This window comes from Giraffa tippelskirchi, chromosome 6, assembly GCF_054371585.1.
Source record: "Giraffa tippelskirchi isolate mGirTip1 chromosome 6, T2T-mGirTip1v1.2.pri, whole genome shotgun sequence".
Taxonomy (NCBI): domain Eukaryota; kingdom Metazoa; phylum Chordata; class Mammalia; order Artiodactyla; family Giraffidae; genus Giraffa; species Giraffa tippelskirchi.
Genome location: NC_137280.1, coordinates 55891458 through 55910717, shown reverse-complemented (window position 1 = coordinate 55910717; position 19260 = coordinate 55891458). Strand labels below are relative to the sequence as shown.

The window sequence follows — 19260 nt, the reverse complement described above, 5'->3', positions numbered from 1 at the left end:
TTAGGGCCCTAAGTTTAATCGAAGGTTATTTGTAAGGAGCTGATTACGGAAAATGACTTCTGCTTGGACTATAAAGTATTATCAATGGTATCTGTTTATCATTGTGTCTGTGCTGTCTTTTTTTTAATGCCTGAGTAATATTCCATTGTATATATAAACCACATCTTCTTTATCCATTCATCTGTCGGTGGACATTTAGGTTGCTTCTATGTCTTGGCTATTATAAACAGTGCTACTATGAACACTGAGGTACATGTATCTCTTCAAATTAGAGTTTTCTCCAGATATCTGCCCAGGAGTGAGATTGTAGGATCATATGGTAGCTCTAATTTTTAAGGAAACTCTATACCATTATTCACAGTGGCTACACCCATTTACAGTCCTATGAATAGTGTAGGAGGGTGTGTTTGTCACTCAGTTGTGTCTGACTCTTTGCAACCCCATGGACTATAGCCCACCAGACTCCTCTGTCCATGGGATCCTCCAGGCAGAATACTGGAGTAGGATGCCATTCCCTTCTCCAGGGGATCTTCCCAACCCAGGGATTGAACCCAGATCTCCTGCATGGCAGGCAGATTCTTTACCATCTGAGCTACTAGGGAATATTATCTGTTCAAATACTGTCTTCTTAAAAATATGGTTTTATGTTTGAAAAATGCACCTTACAAGCCAGCCTCTTACTCTTTCAATCCCTAATACTAGCAAAGACTTGACAGCAACACCTCTGACTTCTGCTCTCATGTTTTGTAACGTGATATTCTCCTCTATCTTTACAAAGTTAGACTGATATTCTCTGCGTTATACATTTAGGTGGACCTGGGTTCTAGTCCTTAGTTTTCCCTCCAACTTACAGGCTTTGCAGAGGTCCCTAAAAACCCTGAGCTTCAGTTTCCCCACCATGGAATGGGAAACATAACACTTATCTCAGAGAGGTCCCGAGATAACCAAGGGAAGACACCTCATCTGGATTTTGTCTGAAATTTATCTCATGCTTCCAGCTCCTCTCCCTGCTCTAATATGGGTGGAAGCTACCAGTTACTAGAGGAAGCAGAAGGGAACACAGTTTTCAGTTAACACCTCTGGTCATATTTACCCATTTCAGCTTGAATAGGAAAGATAAAAGTAAAAATGAAGCCTGCGACCTTACATCCTAGCACACCATAATGGAATGACACATGAGTTACAATAAAACAGCATATGCATCTTTTCAGTTCAGTTCAGTCGCTCAGTCGTGTCCAACTCTTTGCGACCCCATGAACCGCAGCACGCCAGGCCTCCCATGCGTCTTTTAGGTAATCAAAAAATGCTGGATGATAACTTGCCCTGAGCTTTTCAAAAATATTTTTATTAGATGTGTGAAACTGCTTAAGGCTTGAACTTTCAAAGAGTTCAAACCCTGTCATCAGATCTCAGAATGAGACAGATGACTACCTGCAACGAAGACATCTATAAACGACACTGATCGCAATTAAACTAATTGCAGCAGAAGTTGGTGCTCCCTAAGAAACAAGCTCTGCCCAGACACCTCCTGTGGGGGCTCTCTGTTACAGCCCGAGGGCCAGGGGCATCTGCCAGGGACGGAGGGAGATGCTGGCAGCCCCCTGCCGTGGAGACCCCTGCATCTGCCGACATCCGATGTCTGAGCATGGGGTGGATCGTGCTCATGACAGTAATCGTAATAACCATTTATCTCCGAACACTCCCTACGTCACACACTGCTGTGCGCTGTATATGCTGTATCCCACTCAGTCCTCACAGTGACTCTGCGTGGTGGGTACCAGCATCCCCACTCTAGAAATGAGGCCCTGAGAACCGCAGGAGGTTGTAAATGTCTCAAAAGTCGTATGGTTAGAAGAGGCACTGCAGGAACTCAGACCCAGGGATTTGAGCTCATGCCCATATTCTTGCATCTCTGCAGCACTTCATAACTTACAAAGCCCACCCAGTATTTTGACTTCCATGTATCCTATTTGATTCTCACAACAACTGCTCTTTGAGTTGCCCAGGGAATGTACGTCTTTTCCCTAATATGGCTGAAGAAAGTAGACTCAGGAGAGTAAATTGATTTTTCTAGTGTCAGAGAGGGAGGCGCCCTGTGGGAGGGCAAGGAGGGGGCAGCAGGGCTCAGCCTCCACTCCAGGGTTCTGCAAGACATGTGCTTACAAGTCTACAACTTTAAAAAGGAGAACTCAACAGGTACAAGTATTAACAACAAATAGACTATGAGTACAAGGAATATATATTAAGTCTTTTATGTGCTCCACTGGACTGGATCCAGTGAACACAGGATTTTAAGAACTACCCCCAACCTCAAATACAACCTTGTTGATCCCTTGGGTATGGGTATTGTTTGCGTTGAACCAGAACAGAACAGCATGTGTTATTTCAATTATTATCTGTCTGCTGGTGGAAATAAACAAGTAAGCTTTCTCACCACGATCAGATAGGAAATCACTTTCCATTTCATCCATGCTGCCTGACAAAGACTCACAAGTCTTTCAAGTAAAATGGCACTGTGTGAGTGGGAATTCTTGGCTTGTGTGGAGCAGCTGGGGGTGGGCTGGCAGAGGGCGGCTGCACTTTTTGGCGTACATGCTGCAGGAACGTGTGGCATTAAGAGAGCAAAGCGTGTAGGCTGTACCCGCTAAACTTGCCAGTGTCACAAACCTGGAAACAACGGTGGGATGTGGGAAGCAGGCCAGGAAGAGGATCAGGAGGGAGCCCAGGGTGCCAGCCATGAGGAAGTCAGCGCAGGGCAAGGTCACGGATGGTGTCCCCCGGAGCTTAGAATCTCCCCATCACACATGAACTCAAGAACTTCCTAGCATGGTCCTGGTCATAGAGAATTGTTGAGTGGCTTCTAAACTGGCAGCCATACATGCTGGTGTGACATCGAGGGGAACAAGGGAATCCGTGGAGCTCTCAGGAACCAATGTCACCAGGTAGAGAGAGATTCTAGGAGAGCACGGCTCTCGCAGGAGAAATTAACTCAGAACCAATATCATCAGGCAGAGATTCTAGGAGAGCATGGCTCATCGCAGGAGGGACTGACCCTGTGACACTGCAGATTCACAGCTTCCTGCCCTGCCCTGCACCTGCCCGGTGCGGACAATCCAAGTAGAGATCTCATTCTTGGAGCATTACTATCCCTTACTATTGAGGTGCGCTGCCCCAGTGTTTTTCCTTAAATTTAAATGAGGCTTTTAAATCAGGAGCTGCTTTTTAGCTTTGGTGCAGCGTAATAAACCCATAATCTTGATGGCTAATCACCATGTAACTTTAAACACAGACACGTTCTTGGTTTTGTGAATTTCGGTTTCTTGTGGCTCTTCCCTGCCCTCGTCTGCCAGGCTGACATCCTCTCTACCTCTTCAGCCGGCTCATGCTCCCACCCCAGCTGCATCTTCTTATCATTTCAACACCAAGTCACAGTGCCTACTCCATACACGGCAGCATCCTGGACACTGAGGCGACTGAAAAACAAGTTTACACAGATCCTGCCTCCAGGATCTTCTAAACTAATTGAGTCAAGATTGTAGCATGAACTAGAAGAATAGACTACCTGATGGGAAGAACTGACTCATTGGAAAAGACGCTGATGCTGGGAAAGATTGAGGGCAGGAGGAGAATCTAATCTCTAATAAGTAAAGGAATTCAGGGCCATATTCCAGTTTCTTAAGGAGTCAGAAATTGTACCAGAGAAATGACAGGATACTCTGAATTGCACTCCTTCCAGCAGCTAAAGATTGAAAGACATTCTGGTAAGTGTGGTTAACTGTACCTTGTGAGGGCAGGAAGCACCTGACATGAAGAGGCAGGGCCTGAGCCAGAAGGGAATATCAACATAAAACACAGCATCTGACCCCTTGGTAGACAAAGGCCATCACGCAGGTTACGGTGTTTCAGCCTTTCTACGAGCAATGCCCGTGGTTTTCAGGAGAGGGAACTCAGCGAAGAAGAAGTGAGTCATCTCCTCAAATTCAAGAGACCATGGGAAAAGTAAAATCTGAGCCTCCTGAGTAGACACAGAATCACAGCTTCAACATCACAAAGAAGCAGACACCCTACTGGCCATTTTTCTGAGGAGCCTCCTTTAATACAGCAAATACCTAATGGCCAACAGAAAGCACCCGAACGAACGCTGATCTGGTGGAAACATAAGTGTGACCTGCCCCACGGGCAGCTGGCCGCTACGCCACAAGCCGGGGCTGGACCAGGAGACGCTAGGCCTGAACACCAAACTCAGGAAGGGGGGGCTCTGCAGGCCCGGGGAGGAGGCACCCCTCTTTAACCAGTGGTGGGGGAACAGCACAGTGAGAGTAGGCTTCAGCATCTTTTCTCTGTATGACGTATTCATCCCCCTGGGCATGTTTTCCAGATACATAGCATTCTAGGTTTTATGTTTAAAATAACCAGACATTGGGGACTTCCCTGGTGGTCCAGTGGTTAAGACTCTGTGCTTCCAATGGAGGGGGTGTGGGTTCGATTCCTGGTCAGGGAACCAAGATTCCACATGCCATGTGACCTAGCTAAATAAATAAACAAAATTTGAAAAAGTAAAATAAAATAGCCAGACGTGACAGCTGTATCGATGCAAATTCTCAGGGGAACTTTTTAAAACAATAATAATAAGTTTGCTTCAAATTCTGTTAAATTCTCCAGATATTTCCAGTTCATCTCAACGAATTGGCTAAACATCCTTTTAGATTGTTTACTACTGAAATTATGGTTCTTTACTAAAGGGCAGTAGCTTGTGATTTAAAAAAAAAGGGGGGGGGGCGGAATTGAGCTGCTGTTTCTCCAATGATCTGACTTTGAAATAGCCTCAACTGATAATATTCTAAAGGTGTCGTATTCATGTAGGTATCAGGCCTCTGATACTGTACCACAAAGCTGATCAAAAGCTCTGAAGAGAACAAAGGAGGAAGGGGCATGTCCCTCAGCCCCAACTCCCGGGACTGCAGGTACCCGGCTGGCAGTACGGTACAGCCAGAAGGCAGACAGACACCTCCTCAGGTCCTGGTGGGCTGTCCTTGAGGGTGCTAGGAGGTAGGGGAGGAGGCAGTGCTGAAGCAGTGCTTTCACTGCTTTAGCCAGGGCCCCAGGAACTGCTCCCCTCCCTGTAGTCACAGCCCTGACCCCCCAAGAGGAATGGTCCAGCGCATCCAGCAGTTCACACAGGGGGAGTGTTTATCACGAAGGACACGGCAACCCACTCCAGTATTCTCACCTGTGAAAGCCCACGGACAGAGGAGCCTGGTGGACTCCAGTCCATGGGGTCTCAAAGAGTCGGACACGACTTAGTGACTAAACAACTCCAGCAGGTAGCAAACTATTAAAACGAATCTCAAATGACTAATGCAGTGTTTCCTAGTGTACGACTATTTGGATACCTAGATGTATGTAGAATTCTGGAATTAGTTTCCTGTTTTTATATCAAAAACTGACTTAGCTAAGGTGAACCACAGGGTGCCACCCAGAGGCGACAAGGTCCCTCTCCTGCTCTGTCTTCTGTGGAAAGGACGAGCCTCCTGCCTTAGGTGGAAAGCAGCACAACAAAGCAGAGTTTGGAGTTGTGTTGTGAAGTTAGAAGAGTTAATACTCAACAGAATCTCGGAAAATCACTCTGATTGTTACAACTTATCTCTAAAGGCACGTAACTCTAGCCATGCTTAGTCTGAAGGCTTCCCTGCTCAACTTCAGACCAATTCCTTTGGGATATTTCAATTCATCCACATGTTTTATGTTTTTCTCATTTTTCGTTTAAATGATGACTTGCTTGGTCAGTGGAGTGATTTAAATAAAAAGGCATAAGCATTTTACAACATTATCCCCACTCCTAAAATCCATTCTTCTCACGTAAGTCTTCTTTATCTAAGATATAAGCCAGCATCCCTGCCAAAGAGAGAAACAAACAAAATACATTGGCTGATTTTCTGTTGAGGAATACATGAGTGTTATTCTGAAACCATCTTTTGTTAACCCAGTATTTTATAAAGCCTGTATAACCTTCTACCTCTGAAACACGGAAGCCAAATCTTAGAAAGGAAACCATCCTACAGACATACGATTTTAGGTTTTTAGCTGAGCACAGAGGCACATCTCCCACGAAGCAGGGCAGCAGCAATTGAGGGTCTCCACAGGTTAATCTAGGAAGAAGGAGATGCCATCTGCCCGGCTCTCATGAAGATGCTGCCTGCTGCCCAAAGACATAGCTGGGCAGAAAATGGATAGAAGCTGCCATTTCCCAGCGAGAAGTCAGTCCCTCCTAAAAATAACTCTAAGACAGGCGCCAAGAAAACTATCGGCAACACCATCCAAAAAGTGATTTTTAAGACTACAACTTTGCCTGAGTCTGTCAAATCTTAGGAGCTCTGTACCTGATAACCACGTTGCTTGTTTTTCTCTTTCTTTTTATTTTTTCCTGTTTTTTTCTTTCTCTTTCTTTCTCCCTCCCTCCCCTCCTTACTCCTTTCCTCCTTTCTTCCTTTTCAAGCAGCTGTGCAGTCTCTGATCTCTGAAACAGCTCCATGAAGATTCGGGCTTCCATGACCACATGTCCCACACGGAAGGAAATAATCCCATTGAGCTAATCCATATAAACAGTGGCAGTGAAGCCAATTTTCTCTTTTAAGAGCTTGTCAAACAGTAAAATTACATTGGGACATTCAAGATAGGCTCTTCTGAAAATAATTTATGAAATTATTTTTTCTATGCTTGCTTTAAAGGAAATGTTGAGCACTGATTCCAAGAGAGGATCAGGATAAATTACAACATACTTATTTTTTCTAATCAAAGCCCAAGTAAGGTAAGCCTGCAGTTGAACAGGAAGCAGTGAGTAGTTAATGATGCCTACACACCTCTGCTTTTCTTCTCACATCTCCCTGCATGTCATCAGGTGACATGATCTAAGTTGGCTCCCTTAACATTTGAGAGAATCTGGAATATACCCCTTACAAAGTTACCCCTTTGGGGAAATTCCAACACTGTCCAGGCTGAATTACAGGGAAGCCAAAGTCTTCTACGAGGAAGACAAGGTCAGCAGAAGACTGATCCCTTTATTATGTCTTTATTGTGGTAGCAAAGAATTAATGAAAACTAATAAGAAAAGGCAAAACTTATAAGATTAAGGACCAAATAATTTTCTGATTCCTGTAATTTTTTCTAATAATTTTTCCTTGCTTATCCTTACATTTTCTGGAGAAGGGAATGGCAATCCACTCCAGTATTCTTGCCTGGAGAATTCCATGGACAGAGGAGCCTAGCAGGCCATGGAGTGGCAAAGAGTCCATGGGGTCACAAAGAGTCAGACACGACTGAGTGACTAACACTGTCCTTACATTTAATTTAAAAAGAAACATACCTTTATAAGAGTAAAGCTTTTCTTCAAATTAAACAAACAAACAAAAATACTCACTTCAGTATCCTTGCCTGGAGAATCCCACAGACAGAGGAGCCTGGCAGGCTACAGTTCATACAGTCAAAAAGAGTCGCATATGATGTAAGCGACTGAGCACAAAGAGATGAAACGAGGTAAAGCTAAGGTAAAATGGGGTCATTAGAGTGGGCTCTGATCCAACTTGACAAGTGTCCTTATAAGAAGAGATCAGGATGCAGAGAGTAGGAATGTCCACACAGAAGGAGGACCACATGAGGACATGGTGAAAAGGCAGTCACCTGTAAGCAGAGAGACCTCAGGAGGACCCACACCTGCCAGCACCTTGATCTTAGACTTCCAGCCTCTAGAACTGCAAGAGCACACAATTTTGTTGTTTAAGCCACCCCGTCTGTGGTCCTTGTTATGGCAGCCTGAGCAAGGCAGATTCACTAGAAATCTGGGAAACCTACAAGACAAACCCACAGAACCATCCAGAAGGAGGGAGGGCAGATGAGTCTGAAGTAGGGATGAATGAATGGAAGAGAGATACACAGGTTTAGGACTGTTCAGAGTTTCCCTGACAGTTATAGCCACAAGAATGGATGATACCATCAAGAGTGATGGTCAGTTTGATGAGCCATCTTGGCCAGGTTACAGTCTTCAAATATGCAAACGCTCACCAAGATGCTACTCCGAAGGTGTTTTGTAGATGTGGTTAAAGTCTGTAATCAGTTAATCTTAAACAAAGGAGATGATCCTAGAGTACCTGGGTGGGCCTGGTCTAATCAGTTGAAGAGTCTTACCTGAAGGGCATACAGTTTCCCTGAGAAAGAAGAGATTCCACCTTGGAAGTCCGCTCTGCCTCTCCTGACGCCTATCCTCAGGGCTACAGACCTGACTTGTCAGCCCCACAATCACCTAAGCCAAGTCTTTGTAGTAAACCCCTCCACACACACATCCCCTACTGGTTCTGCTTTTCTGGTTGAATCCTGACTAATATGAAGAGAGGAAGAGATGATTATTTAGGACACATCAGGGAAGAGGAGCCTGTGACGGAGACTGAGGAGAAACCCAGTGTGTGTGGAAGGAAGTCAAGGAGAAGGTGAGATTGGTCCAGCATGTTGAACCTCCATGGACTTTGAGGGACAGCCAGCCTGAGACATCACCTGGGATGTGAGACCTACACGTCCGAGAGAGGAGCATCAGGGAGGAAACTCAAGTGCCCTGACTGAGGATTGGATGGACAACACAAAGCGACGGGCAGGGGTTATTCCTCCAAGAAGTTTACCCAAAACAGACAGAAGGAAGAAAGGACGTTAGCTAAGGGAACATAATCTGTTAAATGGGTATAGGGAAACATACCCATGGGCTTTCCAGATGGCTCCAGTGGTAAAGTATCCACCTGCCAAAGCAGGAGACACAAGAGATGCAGGTTCGATCCTTGGGTCGGGAAGATCCCTTGGAGAAGGAAATGGCAACCCACTCCAGTATTCTTGCCTGGAGAATCCCATGGACAGAGGAGCCTGTCTGGCTACAGTCCATGGGGTCGCAAGAGTCAGACACCACTTAGCAACTAAACCACCAACCACCAAGCAGCTTTACCAGCCTGACATATATTAGGTGTTCATTAAATGTTAATCGTTTTCACCAAGGGAGGAGACAGCCATATGTGTTGGAAGTTGTGGTTAGGGTGGGAAAAGGAATATAAGGTGTCAGAGGTGGGGCTGCCTGGCAATGTTCCAGGCGTGGGCTGGGTAGGCATCACAGCATTCACTGCAGGTGACCTGCACAGGAGAGGTGAAGACAACATGGGGTTAGGACCCTGAGGATCACCATGGGCACCCCAAGGTGTTGGTGGGACCCAAGGACATGAATCAAGGGCTGAGGTAAGACCTCCCTGTGCCTGGACCACAAACCCCTATACCTGGAGAGAGGGAGGCTGCAGTGCTTCAATTTTAAAGTGTTCACAGTGAAAGGTTACAGAACCCTAATATTGGACAACTATAGTAGTTCCTACACATTAAAGGAGGAAAATCCTTGAAACATTAGATGATCTTCAGAAGATACTGGACGACATTCCAGGTGCTCAAGGGAGAAAAGCTATTTGTAAGGCAGGTCTACAAATGGTCAATGCTTCTTCCACAACCCTCACGTCCTCCCAGGTCTGAGATGGACATCCCAGACCTGCTGCACCTGCACCGCCATCTGAGCATCTAAATTCCATCTCTAGGGTGACTTCCTAGATGACTCAACCAAGACCCTTTGGCATGTTCAACATTTTAAAATAACATCCTTTTCAAAAGTGATCCTCCATCTTTTCAAGCGACACTGCTCAGCCAAGATCAATCACAAAAGCCACACTTGAACTCCAACCTCTGGTTCTGCTCTGAGTTCTGATGAGCGCGCAGCGTCTGATGCCTGGCTCCAACCTTCAGTCCTTTTTTCTCCTTAGCAAAATAAACCCAAGTCCTTCAAGTTTTCTTCTGAGGTTTTATTTTTCAATTCTCTGGCCCTGTATCAGTCTAAACAAATTCTAAATGCTTCTTAATGCTCTTTGCTATAGATTTAGGCCAACTATTGCTTTGATATTTGGCTTTCCAAGATGATAATAAAACTCTTCACTCCTCATTTACTATCAAATGGAGTGGGCAGATGCATAATATTATTACATGAACTCTATAACTCTTTTTGTATTTTTAGCTGAATTTATCCCCTTTTCACAAATTTTAGTCTTGCATGTCTTTGAGATAGACATATTTAGCTTATATTTATCTTTGTATTTATCTTCAAAATTCTAGTCCATCTACAGTGATTCTTCTTTCTTTCTAACATGTCTAATGCTCCCCATGGAGTTCTCTTTTCACATATTTTAGGATTCTTTATTCTTTTTAATCCTAGACTTCAGGGCTAGACAAAGAGTTATAGAGCAACTAAAAAGCCCTCTCAAACTCAAAACTTCAAGTTCTCTTTCAAGTGACAGTTAGATGTACCTGTTTTACTCAAGCACTTAAGTATGATGGAGCAGGAACAGAATGGGTTTACTCCTGGCATCCCCTTTCTCTGTAACAATGTTTTATTATAAAACAACTGCCTCTGTAGCAAAGATCTCCTAGAAATTTTAATTATAGTTTAGAGTACAGCTGTCTTTTCTTTTCTCTTGGTTACTATAATCTTCTGTCTAATGGAGAGCAGCCCTGAAATTACTAATGATTTGGAAGAACAATTTGCTTGTAAAATATTACTTCTTCTGTAGCCTGTACTCATCACTGATAGAAGTCCAGTGGAAGGCAATAAGCAATTGTGGAAAGCAAGGTCACCAAGCTAGAGACACTAATTGTAGGTGAAAAGAGCTTTATAATATGTATTTGGAGGCTTAAAAGATGGTTTTCAGTTCTGTAGCACAGATGAGGATAAAAGAGGTGACATTCCCAAGTCAGAGAGAGAGAGAGAAAGGAGACAGGTATTTTTTAAAGATTCATGCTACTGAAGATACTGTCTTCAAAGTTCATAATAAATAAAGAGCATGTTTCAAAACTAAAGTCAAGATAAAAAAAAAAATTAGTTCTTCATCCTTTCTATGCCTCTAAACAGAATGACTTGCATCCTTCCTTTATTCACAGGAAAGTCTCATCTTCGTATTCACTCTCAAATGTGCAGCTGAAAAGCATGAAGTCTCCTAGGAAGGGAAACTTCTCAAAGGACATCCAGACAATGGTAGGATTTCTGTTTTTTTTCTTGTTTCCTTTGTTATGAGAGGCCAAAATAGAAATTACTTCACTTTCCAGAAAATTAGCATATATGCGGATATTTAGGTATTTATTATTGGAAGCTGACTTCAATGCGCCCACAAAAGAACAATAAAAAGAAAGCTCCAGTTCCCATGGTGGGAGATAAAAAGCAAAACAATTTTTGGAAACCTCTAGCACCCATACTTTAGGAGACAAATGCTAGATGGTTTAGGTACCAAAGCGACCGGCATTCTAAACAAATAAGAAAGATGGCATGTCAGTACTACAAGCTCACATGTGGATACCTAAATAGTGTACTGGATTTGCTTTATTAACCATAACCCCATTCTGATGAGTCACAGGAAATCCTGAATTCTCTTCAGGGCATTGAGTGGGCATGAATTTTATCTAAAGAAGTATTTGCCAAGGGCAAAACAAAGTGCTCCAAACTGGTGCAGGCAACCAGGCAAAAGGCCAGGCAGTTGGACTAGTTTCCTTCTCAGGAGACATTGACTTTGTCCCTTGCAGGGACACCCCATTATTTCCATCCGAGGGCCTTCTGCAGGGATTTGGGGCGCAAAGGAGGGTCACTCTTAAACCTTCAAGTCACCTCTGGTCGCTTAGATTCGTCCTGTGCGAACCTTGCAGTCTCACAGCAAAAAGTCTCCTAGGAAATCTCACTTCGAAGAGGCCGCCCTCTGAGCCTCTCCGGATCCCGGAGGGAATGGGGTTCCCACTACCCGGCTGGCGTCCCTCCGCGCGTCCTGGAGACCAGCCCGACCCTCCCTACGGCTGCGGCCACTGTAGCGCCGGGACCCCGCGCTCACCGGATGATCACGAACATGACCAACGAGTTGCCCACCAAGCCCACGACGAACACCACGGAGTAGACGGCTGTGATGATGACCAGGATGACCGGAGAGATGTGAGCCGGCTCCAGCAGCACGTCCTCCGAGCCCGCGCTGCCGTTACCGTCCGACTCGGCCCAGCCCGGGAACCAACCGCTGCCGTTGGGGGGCAGGCAGGTGCTCGGGGAGCAGGTGGGGCCCGGCTCTCCGCGGAAGATCTGGACTGGGGGCTCCATGTCCGGCGGCTGCTGCAGGGGGGCGAGGACAGGCGGCACCTGAAGGGGCGAGAGAACCGACTGGACCCTGGAAGCGAACTTTGGCCGCGTCCAAGCTAGCGCGCGAGCTCGGCGGTGCCGGGGGCCCGGGACCCGCTGATGCCCACCCCGGCCGGAAGACCCCGGAGCGGCACAGGGGCATGGACCTCTCTGGGTGCCACGCCGGCCAGCAGACGCGCCGCGGGTACCAGGAGGGGCGGAGAGCGCGCTGTCCTTTCCCCCCGGTGCCTGAAACCCCCCCACCCTTTCCTAGGCAAGGATTCCGGGAAGAACTGTCCCCAGTCTGCAGCCCGGAGACCCCAGGGACAAGAGACCCCCGGAGCGCAGAGCCCTCGCTGCCAAGGACCGCGCTTCAAAATCCCAAGGCTCACTCACCTCCGGCTCGGGAAATGCGCGCAGCGGAACAGCGATGCTGGACCGCGCTGAACCCAGCGTTCCCAAATCCCATTCAGCCCGCGGGTCGCCGCGCATCCGCAGCCCCGCGCCGCCGGCTCTCAGACCCGGACCCCGTGCTCTGGCAGCCGACGCCGTCCCCCCACCCCAAGCGCGTCCCCGCCACTCCGCGCGCGGCTCCCACGACCGGCGGCGGCTGAACACGGCTGGACGCCGCGAGTGCGCGCGGGCCCCAGACATCCCTCCCCTCCCGACCCCGCCCCTGCCGCCCCGCCTACCCAGCTGCGCCCCCCCCGCCCAGGGCCCCCAGCCCACCGCCCCCAGGCTCACCCGGAGCACAGCCTCCATCCCTGGCCCCCGGCTTCCCCGGCGCCTGACTGTGAACCGCTGGGCGATTCACACTTAGGGTCAAGAACGGTGCGCCTGTCCAGTGCGAGTGGACATCAGGGTTACTCACACTGTGTCTAGAACTGCTGCCGGCCTAGTTCTCAGAACACGTCTGCTTTCGGGTGAGGAGGAAAACGGTAATTTTACGTGAGTGACCCCTCCAAATAGAGTAGCAAAATGATCCAATTGGAATAAGACCAGACCACACGGTTTTAATGGTTGATTTTGGCCACCCGATGCGAAGAGCCGGCTCACTGGAAAAGACCCTGATGCTAGGAAAGATTGAGGGCAGGAGGAGAAGAAAATGACAGAGGATGAGATGGTTGGATGGCATCACTGACTCACGGACCTGAGTTTGAGCTAACTCCGGGGGATAGTGAAGGACAAGGAAATCTGGCGTGCTGCAGTTCATGGAGTGGCAAAGAGTCAGACACCACTGAGCGACTGGACAACAACAAATACAAAAAGAGAATATTCTGTCCGTTTCATTCTCCTGGATGCACCCTGTGGTACCACCTGTGTGTCCTGCTGTCACCCGCGGAAGAGAAGACACACCCCTCCTCAGGCCAGGCCACAGTGTGGGTGCAGGTCTGTGACAGGGTCCTTTCTCCCACGTTAACATCCAAGGTCATCACATTCCCTCACGGGGGCAGCTTTTCTCTGACACCTCCAAGAGCTTGATCCCCAAAGAGAAATCCCATCCTCATTCCTCCGCATGACTCTGCCAGTGCGGGGAGCAGACTCTGCTGGTGAGAGAGGCCCTCAGCACAGTGACCTGAGGGTAAGAAAGCAGGACTCAGGCACTGTGATGAGGACCCTGAGGGAGACTGGGGAAGTCCCCCTCCCCCAGCTGATGTTGGAAGGCAGGTGCCAGGAGACCAAGATACCTGAGTGTCCTGAGTGGACTCCTGTCTAAGACTGACCGACCTCTGGAGACAAACAGAGCCCTCTGCTGCTGCCCTAGCTCGCATCTGCGCCCACACCTGGGCACTCACAGCCCAGACAATCATCCCACCCAACAGCAGTCAGCAGAAAGGAGCTCCCACCTCTTCTGTGACACAATGACCTCCAAAAAGAGATATGCCCCTCAGAGCTGTATCCCATCCTGGAAATGTGCAGCTCTTCTGAGAAGTGTGATGTGAGCCCAACTGTATCCTGGTACAGCATACAGTTCAACCCTCTGAGGGCACCAGTTCAATCCTGGTGCCCTCGGAGGTTTGAAAATGTTTTATCACATCTTGTTCTTGTTCAGTCACTCAGTCGTGTCCGACTCTGACCCCATGGACTGTAGCCCGCCAGGCTCCTCTGTCCGTGGAATTCTCCAGGCAAGAATACTAGAGTGGGTTGCCATTTCCTGCTCCAGGGCATCTTCCCAATCCAAGGGTCGAACCTGTGTCTCCTGCGTCCCCTGCACTGGAAGGTGGATTCTTGACCACTAGAGAATCAGTGTCATGCATTGTTATAACACAAAGGCATCTTAGTGAACCCCATACCTGCGTGTCATACACATGACTTTCCTGTGGTCATGGAGCAGGGGCTTAAACCTGAAATGTCTCACTCTGAAACTCTTGATCAAATTGAATTCACGGAGTTGAAACTCCAGTGCCAATCCCACGTCAGGCACCAGGTGATGGAGTGAGAGTTTCAAGGGAGAACAAGAATATCAGGAACAACCATGACTGCTGCTGCACAGCTTAGCAGTAAGGACATCGGGGGCCGGCTGACAAAGGTGCTGTCCATCCTTGAGGAGCTGACTGGCTCCGGATTTGAAGGGAAACTGGTTTCCCATGGACTGAGGGACTCCTGGCTTTCTGTCTTGCCCTTGAATAGCCAGAGTAGGGGAGCCAGGCAGGACCCCCAGAGTGTGGCCAGGACCTCTCACAGACACAAAACCCTGCCACCCCCTGCCTCACTCACTCAGCCTCACCAAATCCACTGTTCTATTTGCAAAGAGTGAAAAACATTTTGACTTAATAAATATTCCTAATGATAATATTGCTGATGTTCCCCATACACTGTCTGGCCTCTACAAAACACATATTAACTGAATGAATTAAGAATATGTCATATTTCACATACAGCACAAGGAACTCTGCTCAATGTTATGTGGCAGCCTGGATGGGAGGGGAGTTTGGGGAAGAGTGTGTGTGTGTGTGTGTGCGCTCAGTCATGTCTGACTCTTTGCGACCCCATGGACTGTAGCCCACCAGGCTCCCCTGTCCATGGGATTTTCCAGTCGAGAATACTGGAGTAGGTTGCCATCGCCTTCTCCAGGGGATCTTCCCAACCCAGGGATTGAACCCACATCTCTTGCTTCCCCTGCATTGGCAGGTGGATTCTTTACCACTAGCACCACCATGGATACATGTATATGTATGGCTGAGTCCTTTTGCTCTTCACCTGAAGCTATCACAGCATTGTTTATTGGCTATACCCCAACACAAAATAAAACATTTTTAAATTAATTAATTAATTTCTTAAAGAATATGGCATACTTCACAGTAAAAAAGCAAATGCAGATGTGTGGGCTTGGAACCAGAAAAGATGCTGATGGAAGGTTAGCATGAATTTGAAAGGTAGCGTTAACTTGATACAGTAATTATATTTGATTAGCATTTTCTTTCCTTTTTTCTTACATAAGTCTTCAAGCAAAATTATAAGCAAAGTGGTGGAAGTCAAGGGATAACAAATCTAGAGAAAATGGGTTGGTGGATTCCTTTGTATCCTATGAAGCATCATGCACTTTTAAGATCAATGAACTCACTGAACTTCATAAAACTTAGCAGTTCATGACTCCAAAGAGTTCAGTCTCAAATCAAGCTTTGTATTTGGAGGCAGTGCTTGCCAGAAATGTTTCTCATTTTCCAATCATTTCATGATGATTCGGTTAGCACTCAGAGTCTGGAAACAAAAATCCCCTGAGTGGAGAAGCCATAACTGGCTCCTGAATCTAATAATACCATCTCTGCTGACTCCTTTGTCTTATAAGACCTCCTCCAATTTCTAGCATTTTTAAACCATGTGCCATTAAAATTGAAAACTTTTAGACTGCACCCAAAGAGTGATGTTTTAAAGGACTATCAAAGCCTAGTTCTAAAAGCTACCAAAAAAAAAATACAGTGTTTGAATAATCTACCCTTAGAAAGAGATAATTACAAGAATATTTTGGGTGATGCAAAGGTGAATCCTCTTTAATTTCATTTCTGACCTCCCCCCATTCCCCAGTTTAACAAGATAGTTGAACAGCAGAGGGAGTAAGTAAAAAGATGCAAGTAAATAAAATTAGAACTGACATATAAATACTTTCACTAAAACAGCAAAGTTTGAACCCAGCTTTATTAGAAAAGTATAGTTTTTCCTTCTGATTTCAAAATTTATGCAGCATATTAAAAGATCATAGGCTTCCCAGGATTGGAGAAGGAAATGGCAACCCACTCCAGTATTCTTCCCTGGAGAATCCCAGGGACGGGGGAGCCTGGTGGGCTGCCGTCTATGGGGTCGCACAGAGTCGGACACAACTGAAGCGACTTAGCAGCAGCAACAGCAGGCTTCCCAGGTGGCCCAGTGGTGAAGAACGCACCTGCCAAAGCAAGAGACAAGGGTTCCATCTCTGGGTGGGGAAGATGCCCTGGAGAAGGAAATGGCAACCCATTCCAGTATTCTTGCCTGGAGAATCCCATGGACAGAGGATCCTGGTGGGCTACAGTCCACTGGGTCACAAAGAGTTGAACATGACTTAACAGCTAAACAACAGCAATAACAATATAAAAATTTGTACAAGCCTTTGATTTTGTCAGAGTACCTCCCATAATAACATCTCACTTGGTCATGATAACTTCCTTGTGCTTCATGCAGAATAACCCTGTCTGTATTTTATAATTAAAAGTAGGCTCTGAGGGGTTAAGTTGCATAACCACAATCATTTAATAAGAAGAGGTACTAGGAACAGGATTGTTCCTTTAAATCCCACCCTGTGATCTTTTCACCATCCCCGTTTGCACAGATACTGTAGTTTGAATGAAAGCAGAGATGAGTCACACAAGTAAAATTAAAATGTGGGAAGAATGTCAAGTGTTTGCTCTGACATTGAAGCATGAGCTGTGGCTTCATTGTCCGCTGTGCAAGAGGTGGTTAATCTATTTTATGAAATGGAGACAAATACAGTGGAAATTATGTTGAAAAATTACACCAATGTTAGCATGTTGAACTCCCCTTTAAAGGGGGTATATTCAGACAACTAAAGTAGAAAGAGGGTAGACTGATCAATTTCACAGTTGATTCAAAGAAAGATACTGAATAAGTGAAGACTGCACGTGTTAATTCTAGGGAAAATAATTGATATAAACAGGATTACATAGCACACATGAAAGAAATACAATTATTTATAATTATAGAAACTAATAGAGTGTTATTTATCATTTAATTGGTAAACATTAAGAAAATATCATTTATAGTTAAAATGGACAATGATTTTGTTCATTTAAAAAGATTGTTACTTGCTTATACATTCAGTTCAGTTCTGTCACTCAGTCGTGTCTGACTCTTTGCGACCCCATGGACTGCAGCACACCAGGCTTCCCTGTCCATCACCAACTCCCGGAGTTTGCTCAAACTCATGTCCATCGAGTCAGTGATGCCATCCAACCATCTCATCCTCTGTTGTCTCCTTCTCCTCCTGCCTTCAATCTTTCCCATACATTAACATGGACCAAAAATCAGAACTATTTACAAAGGTATTGTAAGTAGTCTTATCTCTGTTTTCCACATCCAACCCCCATCTCATATAAGTAAATTATTTTTTTTTCATTTCCTTTGTATTTTGAAGGTGTGCCTTTATGCATGTACAATTAAATTGCTTTCTCTACGTTTTTACACACCCCAAAAAACATTCATTGTTCTGCACCATGTGGTTTTTGTGCAACAGTATATACTATAGATAGTTCTATGTCAATACATAGTTTTCTCATTCTCTTTAAAATAATTTAACTTTTTCAGAGCATTTCATTTCATGGAACTATCAGCTTGTGTAACTAAACAGAAATTTGGGTTGTTTAAATCTCCCGCTGTCACAATCTCTCCAAGTCAACAGTTGTTTTACATTTTTATAGAAATTGCCAACAATTATGTATCAATTTTTGATCTGATGGCTAGTTTCTTTTGTGAAGAAAAGTATTACATTACTCATTCCAGTTTAATTTCAAGAAAATTGCATATGAATTAATGTTTCTCATTTGGGATGACAAGTACACACTGCTATATTTAAAATGGATAACTAACAAGGACCTCCTGTACAGCACAGGGAACTCTGCTCAATGTCGTGTGGCAGCCTGGATAGGAGAGGAGTTGGGGGGAGAATGGATACGTGTATAGGTATGGCTGAGTCCCTTTGCTGTCCACCTAAAACTATCACAACATCGTTAATCGGCTATACTACAATGCAAAATAAAAAGTTCAAAGTTAAGTTAATTAATTAACGTTTCTCTAATGTGGGACTTCGGCCTTTGAGAAGTTTATTGTACCCAAGTTTCAAAGGAGGCTCCTCAGAGATGCAGGCACTAGTGCTGTTATGAATCACGTTCAGCTCATGTTCGGAGAGTCAAATGACTGACACTTGTTTTAGGCACACTTGCTGATGATCCTGCCTTTTCTTTTCTGGCAGAGATAGTAATATAAATTTAGTTATGGAATAACATTAGTGTTTTTCTTTTAAATATGTAAAATTTCTCAAGTGAGAAGATAGAAGGTCCTATGCAGAATTAATTCCATATATGTAGCTTTTAGAATGAAGCAAAAGCATGAAATTGACTTCCAGGGTGCAATATAAAAGTGTAATGGTATTAATACATAGATTATAGGGTGAGACTGAAATCTCCTCTCTCTCTTCATTTCTCTGTCTAGAATTGTTGACAAATCAGCTTTTAAAGTTATCATGCATGTGCAAGTATCTAATCACATTTTTGGATTTATGAGACAAAAGTGAGTTGCAATAAGCTTAAAGCAATGTCATTAAGAAAGAAGGAAAAAGGGAATAAAGAGGGAAATAAAGAGGGAAGGAGGAAGGAAGAAAGAGAATATATTGATACATATAAAATTATGCTTATACCAACAATATTACCATTTTTCAAAAAATATTAGAGCATTGTTCCTTTTATAATTTCATTCAGAAACTTTACTACACATAGAAATCGTGAATTTTTAAAATTCAAATGTCCTTTTGGTGTTTGGAAACAGTTTGACAGTGTCTTTATTTT

At 45.3% G+C, this 19260-nt stretch overlaps 1 protein-coding gene across 10 annotated transcripts in view; it reads right to left on the bottom strand.

Moving 5' to 3' along the window:
* The window catches only part of OPRK1 (opioid receptor kappa 1), a 28927-nt gene extending 14467 nt beyond the window's left edge, over positions 1–14460 (bottom strand). Inside the window, exons 1-4 of one of the 10 annotated variants that reach the window (XM_081497936.1) lie at positions 14400–14460; positions 13526–13784; positions 13080–13281; positions 11934–12229 (exon numbers count right to left, since the gene is read on the bottom strand). In XM_081497936.1, coding sequence (XP_081354062.1) covers positions 11934–12190 — 257 coding nt within the window. In that variant the 5' untranslated portion in view covers positions 12191–12229; positions 13080–13281; positions 13526–13784; positions 14400–14460. Of the gene's footprint in view, positions 1–8515; positions 8533–11933; positions 12230–12472; positions 12792–13079; positions 13282–13525; positions 13785–13896; positions 14018–14055 lie in introns of those variants that run through there. The other 9 variants (XM_081497939.1, XM_081497937.1, XM_081497941.1 and 6 more) reach the window with 9 other exon arrangements.
* Positions 14461–19260: the final 4800 nt, after the last annotated feature.